The sequence below is a fragment of the Haplochromis burtoni genome, unplaced genomic scaffold, assembly GCF_018398535.1.
Source record: "Haplochromis burtoni strain Fernald_Lab_line unplaced genomic scaffold, NCSU_Asbu1 Contig_581, whole genome shotgun sequence".
Classification (NCBI taxonomy): domain Eukaryota; kingdom Metazoa; phylum Chordata; class Actinopteri; order Cichliformes; family Cichlidae; genus Haplochromis; species Haplochromis burtoni.
This window is the reverse complement of record NW_024582942.1, coordinates 275,487-293,697: the sequence shown is the minus strand read 5'-3', so window position 1 is coordinate 293,697 and position 18,211 is coordinate 275,487. Positions and strand designations below refer to the sequence as shown.

At 40.7% G+C, this 18,211-nt stretch overlaps 1 protein-coding gene across 6 annotated transcripts in view; it reads left to right on the top strand.

The window, feature by feature from the left end:
• gramd1a (GRAM domain containing 1A) overlaps window positions 1-18,211 on the top strand; it is a 43,169-nt gene that overhangs the window by 2,330 nt on the left and 22,628 nt on the right. For 3 of the 6 annotated variants that reach the window (XM_042214522.1, XM_042214521.1, XM_042214520.1), the window contains exon 3: window positions 2,876-3,779. The exons of 1 other annotated variant lie outside the window; for it this stretch is intronic. In XM_042214522.1, the coding sequence (XP_042070456.1) occupies window positions 3,316-3,779 (464 nt within the window). In that variant the 5' untranslated portion in view covers window positions 2,876-3,315. Of the gene's footprint in view, window positions 1-621; window positions 1,054-2,875; window positions 3,780-5,409; window positions 11,629-18,211 lie in introns of those variants that run through there. 2 more of the 6 variants (XM_042214523.1, XM_042214524.1) reach the window with 2 other exon arrangements.

The window sequence follows — 18,211 nt, the reverse complement described above, 5'->3', positions numbered from 1 at the left end:
CGCAGTATTTCCAGCGCGTGGGGTTACTAGTTGTTGCAGTAGGCCTCTTTAAACACAAGAGGTCGCTATGCTCCTTTGCATCAGCGGTGGTTAAGATTTGCTCCCTTCAAACAAACTCTGCAATTAAGCCAAATCTTTGGATTTCCCACCGGGTCAGATACCTGCTGCCCAGAACCTCTGCTGTTGTGACATCACCGAATTTATTTTTACTTTATTTTTTTCCTTGTCCTGGAAGTAAAAGAGCCTCCGCGTCATAGAGACCCAGCTGGAGGTGACAGAAGTGAATAATGCGAAGGTTAAAGCTGATGGAAGCTAAACTGAAAACCAGTTCTCAGCAGGTTTCGTTTGTTTGATGTAAACACTCTTCTTCTCGCCACACATCGTCAGGACAGTTATTTTCCTCGGATCGTACCACAAAGTTTGTCCGTGGGGGGTTCGTTTCGTTTGGCTGTTAGATGTGTGTGTGTGTGCACATACATCGAAAAATTCATTTAATCATAACATATAGACTTAAACATTTTTGTGTGTGTTTTGTGTGTTTATTTATGAAAAAGACAGCAGGAGTTGTGTTTTATTGATGAGGTTTAGCACAGCTCCCCCCCCGCGCACTAAGCTGGTCGCCCTGGTCTCGTCCTTTTCACTTTTCGACAAAAAACGCTTTGTCTGTTACTTCAATAGCGAGTTAGTTTGGTTCCAGTGCTGAGCTAACTTTGGTCTTTATCTTTGAATTCATTTTAAGAACAGGGTGAGGGAGGGTGTGTTTTTAAAAAAGTGAAATGGAGGAGGCGTAAGTGGAACTTTCTGTGCTGCGAATAAAGTCTGAGCGGCATCATTGTCGTGGCCTTCAGAGCTCGGGTCTGTGTTTAAGGTTAGCTGGCTAAAGGGGCTAACAGTTAGCTGGAGCCGGCCGGCTGATGCCTCTCTGTGCATCCGAAGCATGTTGATGTGTTCCTGTGAGAAAGTGGATTTTAACATCACGTCCCGCACCGTGGCCCGGCTGGTTTTCGAGGCCGAACAGGATAACAGAAACGGAGGAAACTCGTCCAATGGGAGGTAGGACTTCTACGGACTTTTAAGGCTCTAAAAGTTTGTTGTTCTTGGTTCTTCTTTGCGCCTCGGTGGTCTTTCTTTGCGCTGCGGCTGTTTAACGGGTGGCAGGAGGTCGGAAATCCTTCAAGTGGTTATTTTCTGCACCGCGACGAACCGAGCAGCAGACTTTTGCACAGTTTAAACCGCAGAGCTGCGTCTGACTCGGCTGTAGTCGGTGTGTTTGTTGGTGCAGTCGGAGGAGCTTCGTTTCACGGCGGGGACAGATAAGGCTCGTTCGTGTGTGCACGGGGATCACGGTGGCTGGATTACTCTGGGCAAACAAGTCTGTGCCAAGATTGTTCTTGTTCAAACAGATCACATCAAATACTGTCAGACGTGCCGGGGCCCTAGCCTTGGAAGTTCACGCTTTGAAGGCAAACAATGGACACACACACACAGGTTATCGTAACACACGGAGTTATCAGAGTTATCGTAGCTTCGCGTTTGCTAATATTATTTTATTCAGTTTGCAGAGTGGATTTCCTCGTTTCACTGTTTGAAAATGTTATGATTATGTTTCATTGGTGTCAGTGTAGCTTTAGTGTTTTTGCTCTAATGCAGAGAGTATTTATGAGGATCGTGATTTTAAGAAGTTCACAATAGTTATTACAAAAACATATAAACACACAGCAGTTTTGAAGGCAGGAGTGTTGACCTCCAAAATCTCTATAAACATCTGCACCAAAGCCTCACCAGGTGGGCTGTGATAACAAATTTAACCAAAGACTGAAACTAACACACATTCTGGGTTTTGCACAATGTCGTTTCAGTTTGTAAACACAAGAAACTTTAACAAAAAATGATGCACAAGCAATTACAAAGTGATTCTCTGTTGGAGGACCCGTCTGCACTCTGTTTTCGGATAGTGTTGGCCTTGGCAGTGCCAGCTGGGCCTTGATGCCAGCCACAGATTTTCCAAAGTTTGTGTTTGTGTCTCATGCTGAAAAGAAGTGTGGGGTTGTTGCTGTTATTTCTGCCCATTTGGTAAACATAATTCAGCTTGAGGTTTAAGTCAATTGAACCATATCGGAAAAAAAGGTAGTTGAATGTTCCCTGGTGTATAACTTTTCTGACAAAAAAATTCACACTTTTTTTCTCAATTTACAAGCTATCTTAGAAAACTGAAAGTTTACTATGAGTTGAGGCGTCTTTGAGGTATATAGGTGGTAGCTGTTATTAGCTATTTATTTTATGTTTCCACAGGATCCATTGAACAGTTATAGCTGCAGGATATAAAACTCCAGCATCTCTTAATGTTTCAAACCTAAAGCAAATAAAACTGAGCAGGGAGGGGGCATTGCGCTTGAAATCAACCCTTTTAAATCAACAGAGGCTCTTTCGGGGTTTTTGGATCTCTTGTTAATTCACAAATAAAACAACATTTACACCGATCAGTAATGTTTATCGGCTAATTTACCCCTATTTGGCTTGTTTGATCATAAAGGTTCTGGAGCAGCTGCGTTTTAAAAATTGGTCTCTTGAGGCTTTAATTAGTGGCTGTTATCTGAAAGCCCCAACATTCACCCAGTTTTGGCTATTTCAGAGTTTCTTGAAGGGAGAATTTCTTTAAATGATCCAAAAATAGTCAAACATAAATTAGCTCATTACAGATGAATTCTATTGATCAGTCTTCTGATAATCATTGCCGTCTGACAGAAATGTCTGTAATCAGTTAAACCATCACTTTAACAACTTGTGTGTGAGGAAGCAGATTTATGATAGCTGTGGTCAGGTCCAGGCAGGCCAGCGTTTTGAACGCCAGGTTTCTGCTCTTGTTGCTCCTCAGGTGGCTCCTTCCAGACAGTGCTATGTTTTTCTCTGAGGCTCCTTATCTCAGGAAAGTCTGCCTAAACTCGAAAGAGTGAGACTTCTAAGCTGAACACAGAAGTGGGAGGATCGCAGAGCGTTTTAGCCTCTCGTTGCCAGCATATGTAAATGTACAGACTGGACAGCGGGAAGTGGATTGGTTGAAGAACTGAAACTGAGACTGCCAACAAGTTTTCTGCTGCGTATTTTTTCTCTGCAAGAAACCTTCAAACCTGTTCACTTGAGAGCTGTTTTGCCTTTTTTACCACTTCAGGAGAAGTTGACCAGCACCTTCAGAAGAAAATCTGTTAAATTCACAGGAAACATGGTGCGTAATCAATAAGTTGCTGTCTGTGGCCGACACGTGGTCGGTTTTAAATGCTCGTCCTTCTTGATGGCCTTGACTGAAAAGCTCAAAAGATGACGATGTCCCCTCCTGCAAGACCAGAGGGCATGACTCTGGCTCAGCCCATCCCCGTCCCGATGCTGACCGTCCTCCCGCCGTCCTCGGACACAGAGTCCTGGTCTTGTTCGCCTAGTCCCAGACCCCTGCGCTCCGACCGACCCCGTGGCTCCCACCGTAGTAGGACAAGAACCAAAAGGCGGAAACAGGAAGAGCAAGGCTGTGCTTATAAGCCGCAATGGGGCAAAACTCCACAAATCGTGATACAGTCGTCCACAGAGAGGGGAGCTGTTCAACATCGGAGTCCCTCGCCCTCTTTGGTTACTGAGATGGGGACAGCGAAGCAAGGTCGGGACAGTCCGTCACATGACCTCCTCATACCGCCGTCTCGCTCCTGGTCTCGTAGTCCGTCACCCAGCCGCCGCTCTCGTTGGTCCCTCAGGAGCCTGCTCGGCAGGGACTCTGACGGAGACCGCTGCAGGTTAGTGTGCTGGATTCAGTCAGTGATTTATTTGTTTTTATCTACAGTTTATCTGCTCCTCATGGCACAGGCCAAGCTCAAGCTTTTCTTTTTACCTTCAGTGATTCAAGTGAAGGTTCTTTCTTATCTCGCAGCACATAAAGTTCAGGAGGTCAGAACAGAGCGTCCGCACCGTGTTCAGCAGCCTCCTGGGTATTCTGTGCTTACAGCCAGTAAAAACATCAGCCGATTTGCATTCAGGCCCGCTGAGACGGCGGTGACTCACACGAGCTGTGCAGCCTCTCATCTGTGCACATTTGGTGAGAGATAAAAAGCACATGACGCTCTCAGTCATATTTTTCTCTCTGAAACTACACGAGAGCAGCTATTTTGGATTAGGGTGAAGGTAATTACCTAAAGCTAGTGAGGACAGGATGAAAAGTTTTTCTTTCTTTTTTTATTTGTATGACGTATAGCCAAAGTTCGTACAGTTAAGGAGGTGGAAAAAGAGAAGAACTGAGCTGTATATCCAGGGTTTTTCCTTTATATGTAAAAATAGGTGTGGGCCTTCTCGTAAAGCTTATTCTCCTTTGGGGGAAGGCCAAAACATAAATAAAGAACTAAAGTGAAGGAAAAATGTAATATAAATGATATAAATGTAATCCATCCATTCGGTTCCGTTTATCCTTTTCAGCGTCGTGGGGGGCGCTGGAACCAATCCCAGCTGTCATAGGGCGAGAGGCGGGGTACACCCTGGACAGGTCACCAGTCTGTCGCAGGGCCAACACACAGGGACAGACAACCATCCTCGCTCACATTCACTCCTGCATTCACACCTATGGGCAATTTGAATTAATCAATTAACCTATCCCCCACAGTGGGGATATAAATGTAATATGAATATAAAATATAAACTTCTTGGTTTAGATTAAGTTTAATTTGCTAAAGAGAATAAAATCATTTTTTGTTTAGCCTGTTTCAGCATCCAGGAGACATGTTTGTTATCCAGGGTGTTTTCCACGCCACTTTATGTTTTTAAAAAATGCCCAGGAAAAGTCCTGCTTACCTGTATCTGTGCCCCCCTAACCTCCCTGCATTTTGGCGATATGCACACAATTTGATATCGTTTGATTTACATAAAAGAACATAGAGTCCAGCATCCAGTAACACTTAGGAAAAAAAAATTCTATTCCAGTTTTAGCTTATCTCATCGTTCCACACAAACAGGGCGCCATGTATCACAGGAAAAGTAGCAAGTTCAGTGAGTAGATCCAGCAGCACAGAAAGGAGACGACGCGTAAAGCCTGCGCACGCACACGGCTGTGCTGCACGTTCAAAAGTCAGAATAACTCCTGTAGATGAGTCTGTATGTGGTTTGTGGTGTTTTATGTGATACCTGTAGCTGCTGTTACTGCTGTTCTCTAATGCTCTCACAGATCCTCAGCGATGTGCTTAGATTGGTAAACCTGCCGTTACTGCCTCTGTATCCAGCTGTGTACATATAGTAACTTTTCACCTAGATGTGTCTTATGGTGTTGAAAAGTTTTGTGGTTAAACGGGCAACATAAAAATAATCTACAGGGTGGGCCATATTAAATGGTTGGTGATATTAAAGTCCTGTTTGTGGCACATTAGTATATGTGATATAATGTGCCACAAACAGGACTTTAATATCACCAACCATTCCCATGTTATTACGCTGTATCCATATAAATGGCCCACCCTGTACTTATCTAAGCAGCACTTTTTCCTCTGAAGAGATGAAGAGATTATGTTCACAAGTAAACCTGAGGATGCGTTATCTTGTGATGGTGGCATTACATTTCGTGTCAGTGAAACTGTTTCGTCAGGGTTTGGAGTCAGTCTCTGCGTGCAGCTGTGCAGCTCATTTCAACATCTGTGCATTAACTCTTTATAACTATTTTTTTGAACAGTAATAAAATATATATATATTGCACATCAGGTCATCTTACATATTAAGCCAGCATATTCTGCTTTAGCTCTTTTGCACACATCTGTTTCAATCTTTCAACCTTTTCTGTCATCATTTATTTATTTGTACTATTTGTATTTATATGTTTTATTCTATATATTAATCGGCATCTGTGGGTGGACAGCACAAGAATTTCATTGCACAGAGAAATGTCTTTTTTTTCTCTTGTGACGCATGACAATAAACACTTTGAATCTTGAATCTCTAACCTGTCAGAAACCAGCTGCAGCACATTCGACTGAAGCAAGTCGGGTCAGGTGTGCTTCTGCAAAGCTTGATATTACTTAGACAAGCTCCTTTTTCATGATTCTGTATTTAAATGTTCAATCATAGCTTTAAATATATTTTGATTAAAGAGTTGTCATCTCACCTTTCTACAATTTATTAAAAAAAAAAAAGCTCAAGGAAAGTTTGTGTTTAAGCTGAAAGTAAATGAAGTTTCCTTTTTTATTCTTTAACAAAATAACAATTTTGTGTCTCCAGGCAAATAAACATTTCATAACTGCAGGGTTGTTTTTTTTATTGTTTTTACTTTTACTGCATTACAAAGGATTTTGTGTGTAACAGCGTCTGAACCCCACCTAATGAAAGCTGTGTCCTGGGTGTGATTGTGCTTTATGTTTTAACATGTTTAGTAGTTTGATTCCATGCAGAAGCTCATTAGTCCACCACTGCTCTCTGCATGTGGCTGCTGTGCTGTGCCTCTGTTCCCGCGGAGTTTCCCACTGGTTGTTTTTCCTCTTCTCTGCGTAAAAACCATAATAAGTGCTGTGGCAATGGCTCTAAGAAAATGCTATAAATGATTGTTCAGAGTTTGAACAGAATTATGCGGGTGGGGGTTAAAGTTCACAGCCTCTTCTTCCTGGAATCTCCCAGAGGAGCAGAAAGGGTCAGATCTGGTTACTCCAGGTTCAAGTAAAATTTAAACCGTTTATAAAGGGATGAGCTTGTTTGGGCAGTGTGATTGATTAAGGATGTATTTGTAATTTAGTTACAGGACAACTTTAAAATGATGAATTATGAGAGGAAATGTACTTTTCACCTTTATAGACCAACAACAATATAGCCTTATGATGCCAAAATAACTGGAGATATGATTCCTGTACCTCGTGACAGAATCTACATAATTCTCTATTTATTTTCCTCCCAATTTCTAATTAATGTATTTATTTATAGCTGAAAAGCTTTTATGCGACACATGTCTAAGAAATCCTCCCGTTTTGACTAAAAACTCATTACAACACAACTTCTTTTATTAACATGGAAGTGTTTTTATCTTAGCTTTTCTTTCCTCCCACATACCATACCAGTCATTTGTTTTTGCAGATTACCTGTTAAAATCCTGATTGAGTCAAAGTATGCTATGATGTCAAATTTAAAAAAACAAAAACCTAGAAGCAGTCAGATGGCAGGATCGCAGTGATAAAGCAAAGACTGTACCCTGTATTTAAACATCAACATCACTGCTCCAGATGACCTGAGAGGATGGTGTGACTTTGAGGACAGAACCCGGGTTATGTAAACTGTAAACAAAGAAAATGAGACCACCTCTGAAGGAAAAGCGGAGCTGAGTCAGGCACAAGGACCAGAGGCGGGTTCCTGCACTCTTTATCTGTTCCTCGGAATGATGACATCACCTCCAGCCAATGGGAGCGAGTTCTTGGTCTGATGATGTCATGTGAGCCCAATCAGATGAGGGATGTGTGGATCACTGCAGTGGGCTTCTGAGGGCATGCACATGAACAGCTGTGCCCTTGTCCTCTTCATCAGCGCCTCCTTTTATTGACCTACTTATATTGTTCTGCAGCATATTAATGATTTTTAATGTTCACAGCTGACCCGGCCAGCGAGGATTAGGGAGGGTTTTTTAATGGTGAAAGCAAATGTTTGTGGAGCTTAAATGGAAAAGAAAACATTTGGTTTAAATAATGTTTGGTGAAACTGGGGCTGCACAGGTTTCAGAGTTGTCACAACATTTGCATGTTTCCCACAGATTTGTAGTTCATTCAGGTTGGGATGTGTCTGCAGTGAGTTGTCAAATATCACGTCGAATTATCAAATCAGCGGCTCACGCACTGCGGCACCACATGTTGGTGGTCACATGTGTCCATGTATAGATTGAGTGAACATGTCTGTGTAGAGAAGTAGGTCGTGTGATTGATAATGGAGCACTATGATGTGAACTGACACTGAGGAAAAACAGCAGCATGACTGAGAACAGAGTTTTCTTGGACTAAACTGTGACTCAGCTGTTCGAGATGTAAGATTTAACAATAGAATAGAATCATAAATGTAAATTAAATAAATTTAAAATATGAAATATCTGAAATAATACATATGTCTCATAATAACACAAAAGATGCTCTATATTATGAAGTGGACCCTTCAGTAATACAACAGAAAAAAACCCAACAATCATATGGCCCGCTGTGACCAAGCACTTTGGTGACAGTGGGAAGGAAAAACTCCCTTTTAACAGGAAGAACCCTCCGGCAGAACCAGGCTCAGGGAGGGGCGGGTCTGATGGACCACCACTTTAAAGCTGTTCTTGTCTTCTGGTGTTGTTTTGCAGAGGACACAGTCTGAGGTTTGTTGTGTCAATGTTTTATGTGTAGAGTAATCAGTACAAGAGTGCACTCCATCAGTTTCATTTCATGGTGTAGGTTAAAGTTCAGCAGCTCTGTTTCCTCTTCGTACAAGTGCGTACATGCTCGTTCTAAGAGAGGAGTCATATACTAACATGATGTTCAGCCCTATAATGTGAGCATAATCACTCGCTGTATGGTATTAACTGATAATAACACGTGACCCATGTTAGTCACCGTATGAGTGCAGCTCTTCTGGATCACACTGCGTATATTCATTTGTTGCTGTTTTTAGGAATTGTTTTAGAGTTACTCACTTTTACTGGGCAGGACCTCATGTCAACTTTAACCAGCATTAGTAGTAATCAGTGAGGCTGCTGACTGACATTTGGAATAAAACAATACATGTGTGGTGTCTTTGAGCAAGAGGAATCTTTGCTTCTGTAATTGACATCGTATTTATTTAAACAGGAAAGGGGAGCAGAACTCATTCATAAGCAATGCTGCTTCAGTGCTGATGATTTATATATCGGACTGTGTCGTCATATGAAGTAATAACTGTCATTGTTCTAATATTTTTCCATGCAAATGTATTAGAAATGTTTCCTTTAATGTTTTTTTTAATGACATGTCAGAATCTTTTATTTGCTCTATGCTAACTTCCCACCATGAGGCATACTGGGCTTCATCTTTTAGACCCAGAAGCCATGTCTGTGTTTTATTCGGCCTGTGTTGTTAACTACTAGCATGCCTGCCGTTTTTCCATTAGCATAGCTTTAGCCACTATCAAGCTTCCTCCCCATTTGCGTTGATGGGTTGGGCTTCTTGTTTACTTAGAAACAGACATTTAAAGACCTGCATGTTGAATCCATAATTCTAGATTTGCCCTGAATGTCAGCTTCATGGAGGGCTTAATGTATATAGGTTAAGTGCTCTGTGAATGTGGTTTGTAGTCTAAAGTGCTGTGAGTCAGTAAGAAGAGCAGTATGAAAATGCCAGTCTTCTTGCAGCTTGACTGAAAGGCTTTTATCCATAGCTGTAGCCTCATTATAACTGTATGTGGCTGCAGTATAGCGGGGGAAATACTGCATGCATGTCAGTGAAATGAAGTCATGCACAATCATGGTGCTAATACTTCAGCAGAGATGATTGTGATGTTTACCTGTTACTATACCTTCACTGCATGAAACAAAGGAAATAACATCACTGATGGGGAGTAAAATGCTGACTACTGGCCCTGATAATCGCACTGTCACTGCTTTAACCTGGAGTTGTTAATTAGCTTTTGTAGTTGTATTCTTTGGTTTGTGTTACAGCATGTACCCTCACAGGCTCTGAGGTTTAAAGTAAGCAGCTCTTTGTTTGGCTGCTCTTTTACGGTGCATTCATCTGGCCTTACACATTACCCGCTTGGTGTATGAGACTCTGACATGAGTATGAGCCATCTGTGGGTGAACCTCAGAAAAGCAGATTACACACAGGGAGACAGAATAGTGGAAATGTGGGCCTAGCTCAGGCCAGTGTGGATTATGATGTGGACTGTAATCCAGAGGGATGGACAGAGAGCCTGAGGGTTAAAGGATTGGGTGGGCTCTGGACTTTGGCCAGGTGGACTCACTATAGGCAGACGTGGCCTCTGTACTGTCAAAGCTAGCCACATTGGAGTCGTGTTTGTAGCTTTACAAGATGCTATACTTGAACACATTAATAGGTAATGACCCACAAACTAACAAACCTTGAGGTTAGCTCCAAAAGTGACCATCCCCATGGATTCATGTGTGAAAATACAGTACAGCCTGCTTCAGAGCAAAGCAGTTTTTCTCTTTGTGGATAGTTTCCCTCCTCATAACTGGACACAAGGTGAGTTATTAACCTGCACAAAGTCAGCGCGCCTGTTTTGCTGAGTGAGATCCTAGGGCTTTAGCAGGCTGTGACTTGGTACTAATTTGCAGATATATTTGCTCGTGTGATGCACGTGTGCACTTTATGGATGGCGCTTGTTAACAAAGCTTGTTAATATGAGCTGAAATTGGAATATTTAATCTGTGTTCTATATGCAGAACTAAGGCCTTATTACAGATTTTTTAAAATTGATTTATAAATGTGTATTAACTTGAATGTTAAATTATTTATATTTTAAAATCTGCAAAACAATAAATTGCAACGTAATTGGGTATAAAGTATTTGAATCGAACATAAAGTAGAGTAGAAGTAGAACCTAGTCGTATTTTAGTGGGGATCATGCGACACACCCCTGGATATCCATCATGGATGCTTGTAGAAGTCAATAATTCACCTGAGTTAGTAAATGTTCAAACTTAAGGAGCTGCTGACTGTGAGGAACCACTTCGTCCTCATCGAGATGAAGCATGATTTTCACCCTTTTCATTGTAAAGAAGTGCTCAGAGGGGGTTATATCATGACACCGATCCTCCCACCACTGCCTTTGGACTCGAGTGCTGTTAAACTTAAGACTCCCATTGGATGAGAGCTCTGATAGGGCTCGTAGTGGAATTAAGCAAATACTTTACCAAACTACGACTTTTAATACACTTTTACTTGAAGTATCCTCACATACTTGTCCATTTGTATGTTTCTTTATACTTGTACTTCACTATATTCTGCATTTATTCTGAATAAGTTTTATTGATTATTTTTAAGATTTTAATTCAGACAAATCCAGTTAAGTTGAAGTTCGTTTCTTTGGTTTTTCTCCCTTTCGCTGATATCCTCTGTAATACTTGACCAGCTTTGTTGTGTATTTACTGCTGATTCCTGTGGGGCCCCATGCCTCGTCCTTGCCCCGTGTGCCACCCTCCACCCGGAAACGCCCCTGCCCACTTCATTAAGGTAGAAACGGCTCAGTCGGACTTTTCATCCTTGTCGATGCCATCAGTTGAGCGGTTTACAAAAAAAAATACACACGGAACCTCCTCCCTCCCTCCTTCTCTCACTCCCTTACTCCTCCTCCTGCTCTTCCTTCCCCCACCTTCCCCCACCCTCCCCCTATAGTTGCAAAAGGATTACGGATGGACGCAGACACGGCAGCCCGTTACCGGGTCTTGCAGTCGGCATAGGGAGTAGCGGTGTGTGTCCGGTACCGGCGAGGTGCAGGGGCGTCGGCCCCGGTGGGAAATTAATTCGGATTTATTGAAGGAAACGCGGCAGAAGAAAAACCCTGATAGCGGCCGTGCTTCATCTGCACACTCCGAGCAGGAACACCGGTGCCATATTCCTGCTGCGAGGGTTTGTGACCATCAGCTGGACCACAAACGCCTCATGACATGTTCGAGTAAGTGGCATAAAGGAGGGAGGATGGCTGCTGTGCAATGCTCCGCTTTACGTACCCACACAGGTCGCATCCTGCAGAGCCCGCCGGTAGCACGGAGGCGCAGCAACAGCCTGCTGATAGCTTCATCCCGCAGGTCCCCCACCCTCCCTCCATCCGCCCAGCCTCCATCCTGTGCACAGGCTGCTGCTTTAGCTGAAAACGTCTCGCATATTTCCCCTCTCCTTGGACTTTGCTTCTCTGGCAGGTTATTAGGTCGTAAACGGGCTCAGCAGACCGATTGTTTTCCATGTGCTAGCTGCACATTAGCTGATCATCTGTCGGATTTAATGGGTGACAGGATAGAGGACAATATTTAAGCTAATCCCTCCTCCTGGGTACAAGCCCTGCCCAGTGACTGCATATCATTTGTTGGTTTCTTTGAATGGACTGAGGTCCGGACAGAAGAGCTGTCCATTTCTCATCTAATCAGTTTTTTAGTTTTTCACCTGTTTGTGGGGGGTTTGTGTCTTTGTGTGCGTGTATATCTGTCTAGATGGATATAAATATATATTTTTAGTCCGTTTGTTTGTTTTGCACTGTAAACAGTGCCATAACTTTATAATATGTGCTATATATGTAGATATAAAATGTATCTGTTGCATATTTTGAAGCATAATTACAATCAAAGGAGGGTAGGGATGGATTGATTTATATACATACATACATTTCACTTATTGACCATATTGCAAATATTATTTTACAATACCAGAGTTTTACATAACTTGGTATAAATGGAAATATTTCACATAACTTACAAGTCTTTTTTTCTGTGTCAGTATTGAAAAGCAGGGCAATCTTTTTAAAATATTTGGATATGAAGAATGTGGCTAAAATGATTAGTGCTTTAACAGTGTGCATATGTATACACAGTTAAAATGGAATAACTCACGTTCCTGTATGACGTCCTGACCTTAAGAAATCCATCTTAAAGCAGGCATATGTACACAGTGACTGGTTAATTAAAGTAAGAGTCTCAGAAATGTTAGCCAGCTGATAATACTTGACTTAAAGTACATATTATATTATTTTAGAGGAAGCAGTTCTCTAGTAAATTCTCATATAGATATAGAAACTCTTCCTTTCTGGTAAAACGTAGTATTAATCATCAAAGATGACGATGGTGTAAAAGAGGCACAGATTTCCTCAGGTGCTCTGATCCAAAACATCCTTTTAAAAGCAAATTCTGCCCATCTCGAGCCTTTTTAGGGCACTTATTTTGAAGCTTTAACATATGACCTCTAATTTCAGTCTTTGCCTAAACATAAGAACAGTCAATTTTTACTTTTTTTTATTTTTATATATCTTGGAAGTTTCAATTGTACAGCAATCTTCACCAGTTGTGGATCCTCCCACAGATTTCGGTTTGAGACAGAGATTTATCAAATTTGAACGACTCAGTTCCTTTGAACTATTTTGCAGTCAGCATTGTTTAGCCTGTGCATACAGAGTTGTTTTTGGCTCAGATTGGGGCTTTTTGGTTGTTGAATATCTGTTGAATTTAAAACATGCAGCAGATAAAAAAAGAAAACACACGTATGTAGCATTTAGTTGCCTGATCTAATTGGACTGTATGTCCTGTTAGATTGGACAACTTTATTCTTCAGTAACTGAAACTCCTCCAGTTAATACAACTGGCTGAAAAAAGAGTTATGTGGAAATGTGATTATTGTCTTTGTTATAACTAAAACCTTTGTTCTGCAGATAGCATTTGTTTGTCCCCACAGGGAATATCCCTCTACCAACATGTGTGTTATTTGGGATTTTTATTGACTTATCAGATGATCAGAAGTGACATAAGTCTGTTGATTTCCAGCTAACAGTCTCATGTTCTTTACTGTATATGATAACCATGCTTACTGACTGTCTTAGTCACCCCCAGAGGTGGATTCTGGAAAATCAGTTAACTTATTTCCAATCATAATAATAGTTATGTTATGAGGGTTTATGTGACAATAGTTGGTGGTGCTTGTTGTTAAATATGTTGTCGGGATGAGGGTTGCTTATGTCACGGAGAGTTGTGAAAACCTCAAGTATTGTTTTCCTTTTACACTTGAGCTGCCGGCGGATTTAAACCCGGGTTGTAAACGCGTGCTGACACAGACTCACATCATTCAGTGTCCTCACACTCTGCTAGCTGACCGGCTGCACAACAAGCCTATTTAGAGGCTCTGCTGCCCTGCGTACTTTACCTAAAGATAGCTTAATGCTACTTGACATAATGCTCCCGTGATTAGCATCACTGCTAATATTTTAAGGATTATTTCCCTGTAAAAACAAACCCGGTCATGTTTACGGGTGACTCCCTCAGCTTCAGTTCTCCTTGTGGTTGTTTTTGGAGGTTATATCATTCTGACTAACCTCCTCCTCCTGTTTCCTCATGAACTCCTGACACTGAGTTTTTAAGCTAAGCCTTTGTGTTAATCTCAGCCTTTGTTTTTTTTCTGGGTTTCCCAAACTAGTTAAGAGCACAATCACATGAAGGAAGTGATGTTGGCATCATATGACCAATCATAAACAAGGACAGGTCTACTAGTGGCTAGAGGTGGGAATCACCATACATCCCACGATACGATATTATCACAATACTTAACGCACGATACGATATTATCACAATACTTAACGCACGATACGATATTATTGCAATTTTTAAAAATATTTTGCGATATTCAGATTCTGTACATAAAGGTAAACTTTATCAATATTCATTTTATCTAATATCAACGTCTCACACTCAGTCTTTCTCTCATTTCAGTCAGTTTTATTGTTGACAAACTGAACAGTTTGTATTACAGTCTAGTCCAACTTAACTGAATGCAACCATCTGGTACAATTATAGCTATTCTGAACTATGCAATTTATGAAAACTATGCAGCCCATTCAGCAACTGAAGAATTTGAAAGTAAATTAAAACAAAATATAATTTTACATTAAATAAAGTTTTACACTTAATTAGAATAAAACATGTCTTAAATTAAAATAAGTAAACTGTCATGTTTATTGCTGCCAAAAACAAAAGTTAAACACATTTGGACAGTGAAGGAATTTCAGGATTCTTGCTCAGAAAAAGGATCAACGTGCTCTGAAGTCAGAGCACAGAAACCTTTTTTGTAACAAAATATCTGCCGTCCCTGTATCGATACATTATTAGCAAACAAAATATCACGATACTACACAGGATTTTTTTTTTCCCCACCCCTACTAGTGGCAGAGCAGTGTACTTTACAAACAGGAAAACTATATTTTAAATATCCGAAGAGGTTGAACACTGTGTATCCCTTTGTACAGTATGTATAGTAGGGTTTGAAGTAGGTAAACCTACAAAAGCACAATATTAATAAAGCCAGGAGAGAAAGCTGACATAAAACAGGTGATTTGCTTTAATGAAAGTAGTCTGTCGTGTTTGTCGTGTAAGTCTTGATTCTTTCACTTTGGGGTCCATAGGGACTAAGTAAAGCGCTATACAAATACAGGCCATTTACTTTCAGTCACAAAGACGTGACGTTAAATGGTGTAACAATTTATAGTACTTGAAATTGAGTACATTCAAGGTCAGCAAGGTCTCAATTTAAGATTTTCTTATATGAAAACTTAAAATTACTTCCATATAAACCTGCTTTCAGCCAGCAGGGAGATAATTCCTCCTGTATTATCGGTTTCTTATTGATCCTCGTCAGGGAAAGATGAAGACTTCAAATGGTTTTCAGACTCTGTTACTTACAATGTCTGTTTTTCACTAAACTCCACTAACATGCCTCAAAACCTTTATCAGACATTTAAAAAAAATCCAGCATTAATCTAACGATCTAAGAGGTTTCTGCCTCAGGTTCAGATGTCATGTGATATTTGGTTTCCAGGTGTCTCTTTAGCTTGCTTACTATCAATGTTCCCTCTAATTTTTCATGTGTCTGAGCAAACACACAAACTCCCTGAGCGGCCCCTTGGACCAATGTGAGCAACAGCAGACGTGCACTGTGGTCACGCCAGCATCGAATCCATCCAAGTTACATGGTTTAGTAAAATAATCAAATTACAGCATTTACATTTATGTTAGACTATCTTTAATTAACTGCTTTAGCCCACTTACAATGAAAATTTAAAAAAACCTTGTTCATGACCTGTGTAGCATGTTAACACTATTGGAAGGAAAAATAACTTTAACTCCAATTTTGAAAACACAACGTACTTTCTTTTTTACATTTTTTTTTAATATAAAGCTCTGACTTGTATTATGAGTCTGTGGTCTGGGAGAGAGTCCTGTAACTCTGTCTGCAAAATACAGGATATACTGACCAATGTTGGGCAATTAATTATATAGTTACTTCTTCAAAAAAGTAACTGAGTTATGCAAACAACAAAGTTTTTTGCAGCTGTTTACCTAAAAATGCAGCCAAGGCGTTTTTTAAACAAACATTTCAAACTATTTACAGAACAATCAGCTGTTCTGCATCAAATCTGATGCCACACAAATTATTTGTGCCGCTCCAAAAAATAATTTCTGTCCACTATGAGATGAAGGAGAACAACAGCCTGATACCTGCAGGCCTGACAGCAGCAGATGTGTCACTGCTGTAACACCTGTAACACTCAGCAGTCGCCTCATTGTTCTGAACACACAACAACACTATTGACTACACTACACACTAACTACACAAGATTTGCGCTAAACGTTGCAAATCTCTCACATCTCAATTCCGCCTTCACTCCTAAAACTCCCCCCGTCCTAAACCACTAAATGCCATGTTGCCATATCATTTTTTGATTGGTCCACATGGTACATTTTTCCACCAATAGGAAAGGCTGGGAGTTTTGGTTTGTTTTTGCTCACAGGCTTTCGAGCGTTTTCCTTATAAAACGCAGTTTTTACCGTTTCTTCCTGCAGTAAATATAAACAACGACAGTATTCAGGAAGAAAAACAAACATTGCAGATATTTTATCATAACTCTGGTTTTACGTGGCCGATCAACACAATTTAAAAACTGGTATAAAGTCCACACTTTGTCCGTCAGTTGTTCCGTCTGTCCTGCTCACATCTCCAATGGTTGTACACGTTGTCATTAACGTGGCTTCACTCCACATCAGCCGCTTTGCTAAAACACCGGTGTCGGCACATAAGGACGCTGTCATAGCCTGTCAAGACGTTGATTAGCTGCGTATATACGAATGTGAATCGCATCATTGGCTGGACTATGGGATAAGGTGGCATCGTTCTGATCCCATACGGGAGCAGCCAGTCACTGACTAACACTGCAGAACAGAATTGTTAAATTTTAATTTTAATTCAGGTTAGATTTTTTTCTTTGTGCGCAACACAGATTTTCTGTGCGCAGAGACGTGCCGCAGTGCGCAATTGCAGGCGCAGCTTAGAGAGAACATTGCTGCACATATTTTTGTTTAGGAAACTGCTAACAAATGGCAAAGTTTTTGTTTGTGTTTTCTCTTTAGTTCATTTTTTTGTGGTATTTTAAAGACAAAGTGATCAGTTTTATCTTCTCACAGATGTTTTCTTTATGTCATTGGTCACATTTTGTGCAGTAGAACTTCGTATCAATCAAACATTATTCTGAGCTCTCTAAAGACGTCTGACCTCCGTACTCCATGTGCTCCGAGGCCTGAGGGATCTCCTGGGAATGGTGGTGCCACTTTTCAGAGACGTGATTGATCAGTAGGCGATGGTCTTTGTAGTCACGAGGGCAGCGTGAAAATATTAGTTTACTGATTGAAAGCAAATGAATGCATGTTTTGAGTGTGTCTGCCTCACACTGCAGACACAGTGAGGTTAAAGCTGTGAGTGTATCAGCAGTTCTTCTTGCTTTGGTTTCTTGTATTACATTTGTAACTGTAGCCCAAAAGGAGCTTCTTTTAAATCCAATCCAGGGATTAAAATGTGCCTCATATCATTTTATATTTGGAGCTCATTGATTCTTAAAGCTACATTAAATGCTAATGAATGAATAATCATTTTATTTGTAAACGTTTGAACATTTATTGAAGACTGTTACCAACTCGCTTTAGTCATATCTTGAGTATAATTAATTTGCCAAGAGGAGATAAAAGAACCAGTAATATTTGAGCAGGAGCACTTAAACATCAAGTAAATAAAAAAAACCTGCTTAAATAATGCTGATTATTCAAACAAGCTATCATGCTGATAGCCGCGTGCCACGACAATAATGCTTTAGCAAATTTGATCTGAAAAGCAAAAGCAGGTTAAAATGAGCCAAACAAAAAACCACCTTTTAGCAGACGCTCTGACATATAGTTGATAAGTGATGGGCTCACAGTTAATGACTTTTTATGAGGGGAAAAAACATAAACCAAGCTAAAGATGAGATTTACTGATGTTAAAGGTATTGACATTCAGATTCTCCATGGAGATGATGTAATATTGTTATCCTGAAATCATTCGGCTGTGATAATGGGGCAATAAAAGCTAGTGTGACAGCGCTAAGGCCTGAAATACATTGTGTGTGTCTTTTGAAAGACGGGAATATCTGTGATTGACTGATGATGACAGTTTTACTCACACAGGATATGGATGTATTT